The sequence below is a fragment of the Ammospiza nelsoni genome, chromosome 17 (genome assembly GCF_027579445.1).
Source record: "Ammospiza nelsoni isolate bAmmNel1 chromosome 17, bAmmNel1.pri, whole genome shotgun sequence".
Taxonomy (NCBI): domain Eukaryota; kingdom Metazoa; phylum Chordata; class Aves; order Passeriformes; family Passerellidae; genus Ammospiza; species Ammospiza nelsoni.
In genome coordinates this window covers 1,950,474-1,963,135 of record NC_080649.1, presented here as the reverse complement: position 1 = coordinate 1,963,135, position 12,662 = coordinate 1,950,474, and the positions used below count along the sequence as shown (strand labels likewise).

General features: G+C 52.0%; 1 protein-coding gene across 1 annotated transcript in view; it reads right to left on the bottom strand.

Moving 5' to 3' along the window:
• CACNA1H (calcium voltage-gated channel subunit alpha1 H) overlaps positions 1 to 12,662 on the bottom strand; it is a 149,695-nt gene that overhangs the window by 62,677 nt on the left and 74,356 nt on the right. Inside the window, exon 9 of the mRNA XM_059484127.1 lies at positions 8,425 to 8,840. Within this exon, the coding sequence (XP_059340110.1) occupies positions 8,425 to 8,840 (416 nt within the window). The remainder of the gene's footprint in view (positions 1 to 8,424; positions 8,841 to 12,662) is intronic.

Genomic DNA, 12,662 nt, shown 5'->3' with positions numbered 1-12,662 from the left:
GCTCCTGGCAGCTCCCAGCACCAGGGAGGGCTCTGCAGCACACACAGGTCACTGGCAGGAGATAATTGCCCAGCAACCCACGCTGTTCTCTGCCTCTCTGGCCCAAAATCATCTCCACAAACGACTTTCAACTCTTTGTCCTCCCAGCAGCAGCGACCGGGACAAACGATGCCCTCAGGGTGGATGCTTTGCCCCTGAACCCTCCAGGAATGAAAGGAAAATGCTGATTTCTCTCCCATATCCTGTTCTCTCCCCGGTGGTTTCGTTTATTCCCGTTTATTGATTGGGTTTGAGGCGGCTCAGAGCTGGGAAATTCCTGCCTGGGGAGCAGAGAGGGAGGGATTGGTGCCCCTGATCCCAGCTCTGCCCCAGGTGCAGCTCTGGGAGCTGCCAGCACCCCCTGGCCTCCCATCCCACCCCGGCCCCAAGGAACAAACCAATCCATGTATAGTCATGTCGAGAGACAGGGAATTACAGGATCCATCTGTCTGCAGCAAAGCCAATTCCCTCTGGAGTATATAAAATTAACTCATTTTTTTCCCCCTTTTTTTTTTGGGTGTTGTTTTCTCTGTTTTACTACAGTCACAGCTTTCAGATCTGGGTGGGACAAGGAGAGGACAAGGACAGGGAGAGAGGAGCTGTTCATCCAGACAGGGAGAAAACTCCTGGGCGAGTGGTCTCCTGGCCCATCCTCCCTGCTCTAAAAAAGCTTTGCCACTGATGCTCCGAGGGCTGTGCTCTGTGTTTTTCCCAAATTGGGAGTCAGGCTGTCTTTAGGGCTGTAAACCAGACAGCGCAAACAAAAATAGAGCTGGAAGAAGAATCTGAGCAGGGATGCCAAAGCTCCCTCATTTCCAAGAGTCTCGCTCCTCTCACATCAGCTTTCCACCCCACTCCTAAAAAAGCATCCCCACCCTGGAGCACAAACCCCAGCAGGAGCTTGCAAGGTGACATTTTCACTTCATTCATAACTCTGGGAGATCTCCCTGGTTAAAAGCTGAGGAGAATCCACAGCTGGGATGGCAGCAGTGGGGATGGAGCCCACGGGGAGAGGCTGCATTGTCACCCTGAGCATCTTTAATCCACACCTGGCTGCTCCTTCCAGGCCTTCACAAGGATTTTCTCAGTTTCTGCTTTAGAGGTGCAAGGCTCTGTTCTCATTCCCAATTTTATCATTCCTTGCAATAACTCAAAGTCACTAAAATGGGAGAAGAATTTCAAGGTCATCAACACACCACTAACCCACACCATGAAATGCCACATCCACTGATGTTTCCAGCATTTTCAGGGATGGTGACTCCACCTTCCAGTGTTTAACCATCCTTCCAAGGAGGAAATAGTTCCTAAAATGCCACCTGACACATCTGCCTGGCACAGAGCACATTGCAATCCTGGTCTCAGGGAACAAAAAAACCCCAGGAAACACAAGATGGATGCAGAAACATCCTCAGCTGATGGTGTTCCAGCAGTTCCATCCCTCCTGTCTCAACCCAAGCCTCTCCTTGCTTCCCAATGTGCCAAAGCTTTCCTGCCTCAGCCTTTCACAATCCCCTCTCTGCTCTCCCTGCTTTTCCTGGAGGCTCCTGTGAGGATGGGAGCTGCTGGAGGGACCTGGCTGAGGCACTGTGACATCCCTGGGGTCCCTGATCACAGCTGGCACCAGAGCTGTGCCTGGAACTTGTCCTTTGTCACCTGTGGGACAGAGATTTGCTCTCCTGCTCAAAGCCACCCTCACCCTTCTCTCCCAAAGCCAGTCCCAGATGGAAAGCAGGGATGTGGCTGGAGGAACAGAAGGAACAGACCCCACAAAAGCCCCTCTGAGGTGTGGAAGTCACTCCATGTCCCTCTGCACAAAGCGGCCAAACGGTGCCAACCCTGCCTGGCCTGAAGCTCATCAGAGCCCCTGTCCCAGCACCAGGGGCTGGCTGGGATTTCCACACATTCCTAATGGAATGCAGCTGCCAGGAGCACTCTGCTCTCCTGCTGGGGGCTGGATGCTGCTGGGTTTATTTTACCTGCCAGCTGAAACTCAAACAATCCTGGCTGCAGCTGCCAGCCCCAGCGTCACCCTGGGGCTCTGCAGTGGGGCTGTGTGGGATCAGGGCACTGGGGATGGATGCAGATGGGGAAAAAACACATCTGGGGGTCCTGTGGAACTGAGAACACCCCCAGTTTGCAGCAGGGAAAGCTGTCACTGTCACCTGCCTGTCACTGTCACCTGTCACTGTCACCTGTCACTGTCACCTTCTATCCCAACCCCTCACCAGAGACAACAACTGATGGCACAAGTGAGGGGAAGCAAGCACTGGGAAACATTCCTGCAGTTCCACGGGGAATTTTGGGATATTCCCGTGGCTGATGAGCACATGCAGAGCAAGCAAAGCCCGCCCTGCTCTGGCTCTGCCCTGGGGGGAGCTATGACCTCAGCCCTGCCCTGCTGAGGTGCTGCTCCTGTCTGCTCCAAGGCCCAGGAAGGGAAGGATCTCCGGGATCTCTTTCCCTTATATAGTAAAAAAAAATATCCCAAGAGAAGGAAAACAGAGCAGGGGAGGAGCCCTTAAATTGGAGAAAAGGGGGAGAGAGGAGGTTCTGTGTGGAAGGCTGTGGTTTATCCATGACCACGGTCCAGCAGCAAGCCAGGACACCTGGATTTTCCCTGCCAGCAATTCCTGCTGCCCTGCCTTGATCCCTGATCCCCTCGAGGTGGGAATGACACTTCCAGGTGGAAATCTCCACGTGGGAGCTGCTGCTGGCTCTGCTCCCCCAACCTGGTGCTGACCTGACAGCAAGAGGGCCTGGATGTGCAATAAAAACATCTTGGGGCACAAAAGATGGAAAACATCCCTTTCTTCCCAAAGTTCCCCAGGAAAAGCCCTTCCCTGAGGTGGGGACAGAATTCAGGTTGTGGAAAAAGCTGAATTTCCATCACTGATGTGTTCTCCAGTGATCCAACCAAGGCTTGGGGAATCCTCTCACTGCTGGGACCTTGAGAGGGAGAGCTCAGAGTGCAGCTGGCACAGCCCAAATGACACTGGCAAGGGGGTTTATTTACCTTACCAGAAACCAAAAAATCAAGCAATAAAATTGCCTCAATCTATATTAATATACAAAATAATATGCAAATATTAAAGATGCTGCTAAAAAAGCTTTGTTTTCAGTTAAACCAACTAGTACCCATATAAATACTTATACTACTATCAGACAAAATAAAACAAAATCCTAGAATTCCTTTTTAACAATCAAAAACCCCAAAGCACTCCTGAGTCTCACACCATTCCTACCACAGCCACACACACATTGGGCTGAATTTTCACATCCCAGCCTGGGCTGGGGGAATCACTTTTCCTCAAATCCTGCCAGTGTGCGAGTCCTGAAAATTGGATCCTGTGAAAATCTGGAAGGGAGAAGAAGTTTTGCCAGCTGAAAGCGTGAACCTCAGCTCAGGGTAGTATTTTACTGACTCGCAACTCAAAAGGAATTTCAGCAATTTGCTTCAAACACTGCTGAAAAATCCTGCTCTGCTTTCTGAGTAAGTGCTGAGCTTTCCATGCCAAACCAATTTTTCAAGCCAAAATTGACAAACGCTAAAGCAGGACGTCACTGCTGAAGCGAGCGCTGCCTTCAATCACACAGAATGACTTTTACTCCACAATAATGAAATGTTCTACTCAAAACCAACACTCCTCTCACTCTGACAAGCCACGGACCACTGGGTGCACCTCAAGGTCAGCTCCTGCTCCAAAGGCAGCTGCTCCCAACGAAACATGCCATGGATGAGGGATCAGAAAAGCAATTAAAAGCTCTTTGAACAGCAATAGCTTGGAACAAATACTAATTTGTACTTCTCTGCTGAGGAGAGAATATAAAATAACGTTTCTAGTGCCATTTGATGTAAATGGAGCTTTTTATGTGGAGTCATTACAAGCACCAACAGCTCCTTCAGTGAATTCTTCTGGGAAGCTGAGTGGGGGGCTCATGGGTCATTTCCCTCTGCAGGGACCACACCAGCACCTCTCCTGGAAAAATGAGGGGCTCTGTCCTTCTCCTGGTTAATCCCAAAGCTGGGATTTGAGGCAGGCTGTAGGAACAGCAATTATTTCCTCAGAACACTCAAGAGATCCTGACTCTGGGGCAAAAAGGAATCAGTTTTCCACTTAGGAATGTTCTGGGATGGGATCCCTGTGCCAGGATCCAGCCCACCAGCCCAAGGTGGTGCCTTTGGAGTGCCCTGCTCCCTGCTCAGTGCTGCAGTGCCATGGCACATTCTCAGATCCTCTGGAGAGCTGTCAGCTGCAATGAATGCAGAACAAAACTCATCCAATGTTCTGAAATGGCCTGGAAGATTAATGCAAGGATTGCTTCTCTCTTTGTACTTGGCTCTCCTCTTCCGTGGGAGCGCTCCTTGTGCTGGGGATGGATGGATTAATGAATTAATAAATAAATAAAAAACAAGTAAATAAACACAGCACTGGAGGGGAGAAATAAAAGCCAGGGACAACTCCAAAGCAGGCAATTAACCTTTGAAATCCAACTGAGCTGCTGCTAATGAACAGCACCCTGGAACTCTGAGTTCCCAGCCATGCCCCAGATGGAGCTGGCTCTGAACCCTGAGGATGCCCTGGGCAGGATCTGGCTGCTCCCAACGCCTGGAATGCCAAGGAAACACTTCCCATCAGCAGCTGCCCTGATCTCCTGCCACCAGTGGGCTGTGCTGCCCTGAGAAAAGCTCTGCACAGCACTTCTGGTGTCTCCTCACCTTCCCCTGAGCTGTCACGGGACAGGATCCCCTGGAGGGTTTGGAACAATGCTTGGAATATGTGTTAGGGAGAGATTCTCCCCTGGAGAGGCCCTGGCATGGATTCCCAGAGCAGCTGTGGCTGCCCCTGGATCCCCGGCAGTGCCCAAGGCCAAGCTGGATGGGGTTTGGAGCACCCTGGGATGGTGGAAGGTGTCCCTGCCATGGTGAGGAGGAATGAGATGATGATGATGATGATGTTTCAAGTCCCTTCCAACCCAAACCATTCCATGGCTCCATGACTCACCCAAGCTCTGTGCTCTAAAGGGGGTGGTGCCATTTACCAGGAGCAGCCAGGTGAGCAGACTGGTGGGAATCTCACATTCCCATAAAAACACAGACTGAGGTCCTGAGGGGCCTTGGGTGAGGCCAGGGCTCTCTTTGTCTGGAAGCAGCACCCGAGGCTGTGGCAGTACAGCCCCAGCTCCTCCTGACTCTGCTCCCTCTGACAGGATCCAGGGAATGGGATGGAGCTGTCCCACAGGAGGGTCAGGTTGGATTTTAGGGAAAGGTTGCTGGGCACTGTCCAGGCTCCCCAGGGAATGGGCACAGCCCTGAGGCTGCCAGAGCTCCAGGAAGGTTTGGACACCACTCCAGGGATGCCCAGAGTGGGATTTGGGGGTGTCTCTGCAGGGCTGGAGGGTCCCTGTGGCTCCCTCCTGACTCAGGATGTTCTGTGATTCCAAAATCAAAGAAGTCCCGGGAGCCCGGTGGGTTTTGCCTCCAGCCTGGCACCTTCCAGCCAGGATTCTCTCATCCAGCAGAGCTGGACAATGATGCTCCACTGCCTCAAGAGGGCTCCGTGAGACTTCTCTGCAGAGCTCGGCCGCGTCCCAGGATGAGAGGAGGAACAGCAGGACCAGCCTGCTCTGTTCCATCTCCCCTCACCCTCCCCACACACACAGCACTGAGGCTTTGGCTCAATAAAAATCGATTTTCTGTGTCCCTCTACCTGCAAAGCCACTGGGGACTGCGGAGAAGTTTGGGGGAAAAAAAGCAAAAAACCATGAGTAAATTGTATAAAAGGGATTGGGCATTTCCCTATGGACACTGAGGTTTGGGATGGGTTTCCCTGGGGCTGCTGCTCTGGTTTGTTTGCAGTTTGATCCCACCAGACAATGGCCTAAAAAAAGTGGTGAAAGTCAAGAGCAGAGAAGCTGCTGAAGCTGTTTCATTCTGCAGAAATGTTGGGAAGAGTTGGTGGGATAGGTTTCCTAGAGAAGCTGTGGATGTCCCATCCCTGGATGTGTCCAAGGCCAAGTTGGACAGGGAACAACCTGGGAGAGTGGAAGGTGTCCCTGCCCTTGGCAAAGTGGATGAACTTTAAAATTACAACCATTCCAGGATTCTGTGGTTGTGTCCAGCAGAGCCTTTCCAATACTGTCACCAGCAGAGCACAGGCTCCCCTGGATTCCCTAAAAACTGCTCTTGGAGTAACATGGAACAGCAAGGAAAAGAGGAGAGCTACAGAGCAGCTCCTAAATCCTTTTAACTTGGGGAATGGCCTCTGCATTTGGCAGGATGGAGAAGACAACAACAACACCCACACCTGGTTACAGCCTAGAGAGGCTCAGAACTTCCCACCTGGAACACTCTGGGGGCAGATGCTGGGCAGCACCCAGCAAGCTGTGATCCCACTGCTGCTCCTGTCAGGCTCACGGCCCCAAAGGAGCCATTCCCCCTCCCTCCACCCCAACACGCAGCTCTGCCTCTGGGGCACTTCAGACACCTCCTCCTGCTCTCCACACCAACCAGCCCCACTTTGAGCCTTGCAGCCAATTCTCACACGAGGGGGGCTCCCAAATCCCTCCCACTTTGCCCACAGAAGCCACAGAGTTTTGTGCCAAAATCCAGAGCAGTTTCCTGTTGGATTTGGGCAGTCCCTCAGCCGCTGGGACACCGCTGGGTGGTGAGGTGACACCAAGCTGGGCTCTGACACTCCACGCCTCATTATCCCAGTGTCCCAGGCACGTGGGGGGAGAACTTTTCCAGGTTTCACTTCCATTTTCCTCCCTTTTTATTGGGCAGTGCCTGTGAGCAGAGCTGGCAGCAATCTGCCACTCCACAGCCAAAAAGCTTCGGAATCTTTATTGCCATTGGCTTTGAGATGCCCTAAAGCCAAGCTTTTACAAGGTAAAATCCAATAAAAGCCAGCCAGCTACAGCTCTCCTTTGTTAGCAGCAAGGCTGTAATTATCCCAGTTCGCTTTTATGGGACTGATTGGGGACACACTCCATGTGATCCTGGATTTTCTCCTGCTGCCTGCCTCAGGTTTTCCCCAAGCTCCCATCACGGCAAAATCCAAGGGCTGACAAAGCTGTATCCGCCTGACAAAAGAGTATCCATGCAGAAATGAGGGATGAATGGCCTATTCAGAAGCCACTGACAAGGTGTATTTCCCAATTTTAGAACTTCTTGTGGAACAACGAAGCAGGATTCAACAGGGAGCTGACAGGGACAGCTCAATCTCTGCTGGATTTGGACACTTTCCTGTAATTCTGATTTGTCGTTGCACGGTTGAGGTTGTTTTAGCTGAGTCCTGAGGTTTTTTTGTTTTGGAAAGAAAATAAGTCTTAGCCTAAAATAGGGGAGGTTAAAGCACAGGAGTGGAGAGAAAATGAAGTAGCAGCACTCCAGAGGGTTTTTTGTCATGGTCCTGAGCAGTGCTTAATCCTGGGAAATGATGGAGAAGGAGCTGCAGAGCCTCTCTCTTGTCCTGCCTTTGGGTGGATTATGCTGCTCTGCCTTTCCTCCTCATTCCCAAACAGACAGGCCATGCAAGAGAGGAGGAGCAGCTTTAAAAATAACCCTGACCTGGTCGTGACCCTGCAGGGAAGGTTTTGGGGAAGCACTGGATGCCTTTGATCCCAGAAAAACAGACCTGGTCTCGTTGGGATGCGTTTCCTGCACCTGACACAGAGTTCAGGTGACATGAGAAATTCCCAAGCATGCCTCGACAAAAGAGCGGAAAATCCCCAATTATTCCAAGATAGGAAAGCCCAGAAGAACAGAACTTTGCCAGGGTGAGCAAGTGGAGATGCTCTCCTGTCTCAGCTCCCTGTCCCATCGCACAGCCCCTCCAGTCCCAGCTGTCCTCAGCTCCAGCTCTGCTTCCTGCCATCCCAGCACTGGGAAGAACGGCACCATTCCTCTAAACACTTCAATGAAGTCCTACTCACACCCTGTGAGAGCAAATTAAAGGCTTTGGAGCCTTCAGGGACACCCTAATTTCTTTATCTTTGTTGCTTTTAGTATTGCCTGATAGTTTAAGTCTTATTTGAAGCTCCAGATCAAAGAAGAAATTTCTGCCTGGGTTATCTCCAGCACAACCATCAGACCAAAGGTATTTCCACCACAAAAATTCCTACTTGTATGAATAATTCCCAGCCAACGAGCAGCCAGGCTCTGAGCAGACACATCCACCACACACATTTCAGCTCTGCACACCCCAGCAGCACTTCCAAGTGTCCTACACCCCAAAGGCTTCTCCTGCTCCTCACGGGATCATCTTCAGCCCCGTTTCCAACCACGAAAATCATTGTTCCTCCTGACATTGCTTTAGAGCCACCCCAAGCCACCCTTGCAGGAGCAGCCAAACTCCAAAGCCCGAACCCTGAGGGGTCACTCACCTGCTCGTGGTACTCGATGCCCATGCTGAGGGTGTTGATGAGGATGGCGATCATGATCCCGCGGTTGAAGTACTTGCTCTCCACGATCCTCTTGAGTTTGGTGCCGAACGCCTTCCAGAGCTTCACCACCTTGTTCCTTTCCTTGGCCTTCTTCTTCTTCCTCCTCCTCCTGCCGCGCTGCTGCTGGAGCTGGTCGCGGTGGTCGCCGTGGCGCAGGTCCTGCGTGAACTCGTAGACGCCGTTGCTGTCGGAGTCGCCGTTGCTGTCAGAGTCGCTGAGGGCGAACTCGGGGTCGTCCAGGAGGCTGGCACAGAAGGGACAGTCCTGCAGCTCGCAGCTCAGCCCGGGGCCACCAGTGCTGGGCAGGGCCCCGGCCGCGCTCAGCCCCGACAGCCGGCTGGGCGTCCGGCGGAGACCTGTGGGGCAAGGGCACCGTGAGACACCGAGAGACACCACTGAGAGACACCACTGATTGCCACCATGAGACCACCAGAGAGCTGAGAGACACCAGACACTGAGAGACACCACTGAGAGTCACCACTGAAAGCCACCATGAACTGAGAGCCACCATGAGACACTGCTGAGAGCTACCAGACACTGAGAGCCACTGTGGGACTGCTGAGAGCCACCAGACACAGAGACACCACTGAGAACCATCATGCACCAAGGGCCACCATAAGGCACCACTGAAAGCCAACATGCACTGAGAGCCACGATGAGACACTGCTGAGGGCCACCAGACACTGAGAGCCACCACTGAGAGCCACCATGAGACACCACCAAGAGCCACCATGGACCACCAAAAGTCACCATGCACTGAGAGACACCACCAAGAGCCACCATGCACTGAGAGCCACCACCACGAGACACCACTGAGAGCAACCAGATACCAAGAGCCACCGTGGGCCATGAGCCTCTGCAAGACACTACTGACAGCTATCGTGGTGACGCCACCAAAAGCCACCATGGGCAATCAAGAGCCACCAAGAGCCACCATGTACCAACAGCCACTGAGAGCCAGTACACACTGGGAGCCACCAAGAGCCACTGCGAGCCACACAAGAGGTTATTCCTTCTTGTCCTGTTGTTCCCTGGCAGCACAGCCTGATCCCCCTGGCTGTCCCCTCTTGTCAGGGAGTTGTGCAGAGCCAGAAGGTCTCCCCAAGCTTCCTTTTCTCCAGGCTGAGCCACCACAGCTGCTCCTCCCAGGCAGCTCTGGTGGTTGCCTCATTTTCCCCTCCTGGTCCCTTTTCCCACCCTCTACCCCCTCTATGGGCTCTCCACGGAGCGTGGCCTTCATTTTGTGTCCTGGGCTGAGGGAAGAGTGACAGTGCCATCCCTCCCTTTCCATTATTCCTGATTATCCCTGGGCAGCTCCCATCATTAACGATCTCTGAGCGCTATCAAGCTGTTCCACCCAATTTAGCCACCACTGCCATTTAGCTCCTAATGAGGAGGGAGAGGGAGAAGGGACCAAAGGTGGCTGCTGGGATCACAGCTCGGAGAGTCACCGAGTCCCCTCCGTCTCCTTCAGCCTTTAATAAAGCTCAGGTGGATTCGCTGCCTGAGGCACAGGGCTGAGCCTTCAGGGGGATTTAAAATCAAACACATGTTTTTTGTGGTGTGAGGAGAAATGCTGGCTGTCCTGGTGCCAGGGAATAGAAGGACAGGGACAAGAGTAACTGGGATGATTTGATGGAACAGCACCCAGATTTTATTTCCTCATATTTAGGAATCCAGTCCTTAAATTTCCTCATATTTAGGAACCTTATTCTCAGTCTCCTTATATTTAGCAACCAGATATTAATGGCATGAGCACAGGATGCTTCCCACAGAATTCCGTTTAAGCATCGATTCCTTGAGATTCAGGGACATGAGGCAAAGGGACAATTTTCCCCTCTCCCAGAACCATGGAAAAGACCTCTAAGTCAATTAAACCATATCCATAAGTGCCATATCCATGTGGAGGTGGGATGGCGACCACTTGGATCAGTTTGGAAGCAGTGGCTGCTCCTGGCTCTGAGCCCTGGAGCTTGGAGCTCACCCAGCAGGAATGCTGATTCCAGCCCCAGCTCCGAACCAAGCCAACGCATCCCTTCGCTGGAAAACCAGGATGTGGCAAGAGTCAAAACACATTTTCCTTGCCTGAATGTCACATGGGTACCAGTGGCCTTCAGAAGGGCCTTGGAGGACGTGCCTGGCTCCTGGGCATTGCGTCACGGCCACAGCCAGGATCGGGAATGTTTTGCCCCTTGCACGGTGCTCCTGCTCAGGACTGAGCCAAGGGGGGAGAAGGCTCAGCCCAGCCCCAGGAGCAGCACAGGGAGGGGGTTTGCCAGATGGCTTTTAATGCTATCAAAGTGTTAAAAACGATATGAAAAGCCCTGGCGCCGCAGATGTCTTCAAAATACCAGAGTCTCCTTGGCTGCCTGCTAAAATAACCTCCAGCATTGCAGGGCACGGGAACACGGGGAACAGGCTGTACTCGGAGCTCTTCAAATCCACAACAAAAGAGGCAGGAGAATGCTCTCTCCCACCACTGCATCCTTCCTAGCAGACACCAACCTGGCCTCCAGCTGGGGCTGGGAGAGCCCGGGCTGTTAATGCTCCTTAAAGCTCTCAATTAGCACTTCTGTGCTCTCCCTGCACTAGTCTTGTACTGAACACGCTCTGCTTGTTGGCTTGGGAAAAAAGAGAGACAATTAAAGGCTCTTTGTTTCCCCCAAAAAGGCTGAGGGAGGGTTGGGAGAGCTTGGGATTCTTGCTCGTGGCTCCTTTGCTGATTTTTAGGGATGGAGAAATGGGAATTGAGGGCTGTGCCTGGCAGAGTTCCAGAGTTCCAGATCATCCCAAAGCTTGGAAGTCACATCCAGCACCCCTGGAAGTCACATCCATCACTCCTGGTGCAGAACTGACCCCGACCCAGCCCTGCAGGAGTGGCTGAGTGGAAAGAAGGGCCTGGAAAGAGGCAGATCCATGGAAGGGAGGATCCATGGGCACTCACAGGGTCTCCAGGTCTGCCCCAATCCCTCCCCAGCCTGTTTCCCTCAGGGGATGGATGAGCAGCCTCTTCCCACCTTCCAGCCCTTCCCAGCTGTGAGCACACTTCTGGAAGAGACAAAACAATTCCAGGAGATTTGTTTAAAGCATTTTGGCATCCTCTGGGCTGAAATCCCTCTGTGGAAAGAGGGCACTGTAATTGCATTATTAATGACAACTCAATCTAATCCCAGCTTTCAAAGAACCACCCCAGGCTGCGGGAAAATCTCCTAAATCACCGAGTTGGCTCGGGGATGTCACAGTTGGGACTGAGATTTGGGCCTTTCTTCTCCTAAAAAGGACCCCAGCAGCAAGCAGGAGGATCCAAACTCTGACTTCAACAGCTCTCCTGCTCCTTTCTTTCCCAATTCCAGCCTTCTGCAGAGCCTGGGTTTTTATTTCAAGGTAAAAATGCATTCTCCTAAAAACCTTCACTAATTGGCACAGCTAAGGATGAAGCAGTGATTTATAAAAAGTCCTTGCTGAACAACAGAACTGTTGGCAGTAACCTTGCCCCCCCGTGCCAAGCTCCCGAGCGTTCGGAAGCGTCTGCCCGAGGCAGTTTCTATAAACAATCCACTTTTACCCTTTTGTGTGGTCCTTAAAAACAACAAAATTAACAAAGGCAAGCCTCCCGAACCCTCTGTCAAGCAAGCTTTCCTGTGACCCCCCTCAAAGCCAGGCTTGGTATTTTTTCAGCACATCCATCGCCAGGGTAAATATTTGTGTCCATGCAGACGCAAATAAACAGTTTTGGAAAACACAGGCATTGAAAAAACCAAATTACGAGTTTGGCTTAAAGAGATTAAAAAATAGAAGCTGGATCTTTGTGACTTTTCACTGTTGGAAGGCTTAAGAGTATTTTGCAGCTTTTAGCTCCAGCCACGAGGACTGGAAAAACATTTTATAAAATAGAAATCCAAGTATTGCGTGTAATCACTGCTCCAGTGGGTGATTTATATGTGAGGGGAGATAAAACCTCCCTGGCTGTGCTGGGGTGGCTCCATCTGTGCAGAGAGGATGGGACAGAGGCACTGAACAGTTCCCCAAAATCCTCCCCAGCCTGAATGGAGCCCCAAATCTGCAGCAAAACTCAGTTCCACGTTTCTTCTGCACACAGGGAAAGCCTGAGATGCGCAGCTCTGCTCCTGTCCTGCCCTCCACACGTCCTCTGAGCACTGAAACTGTGGCTCCTCCTT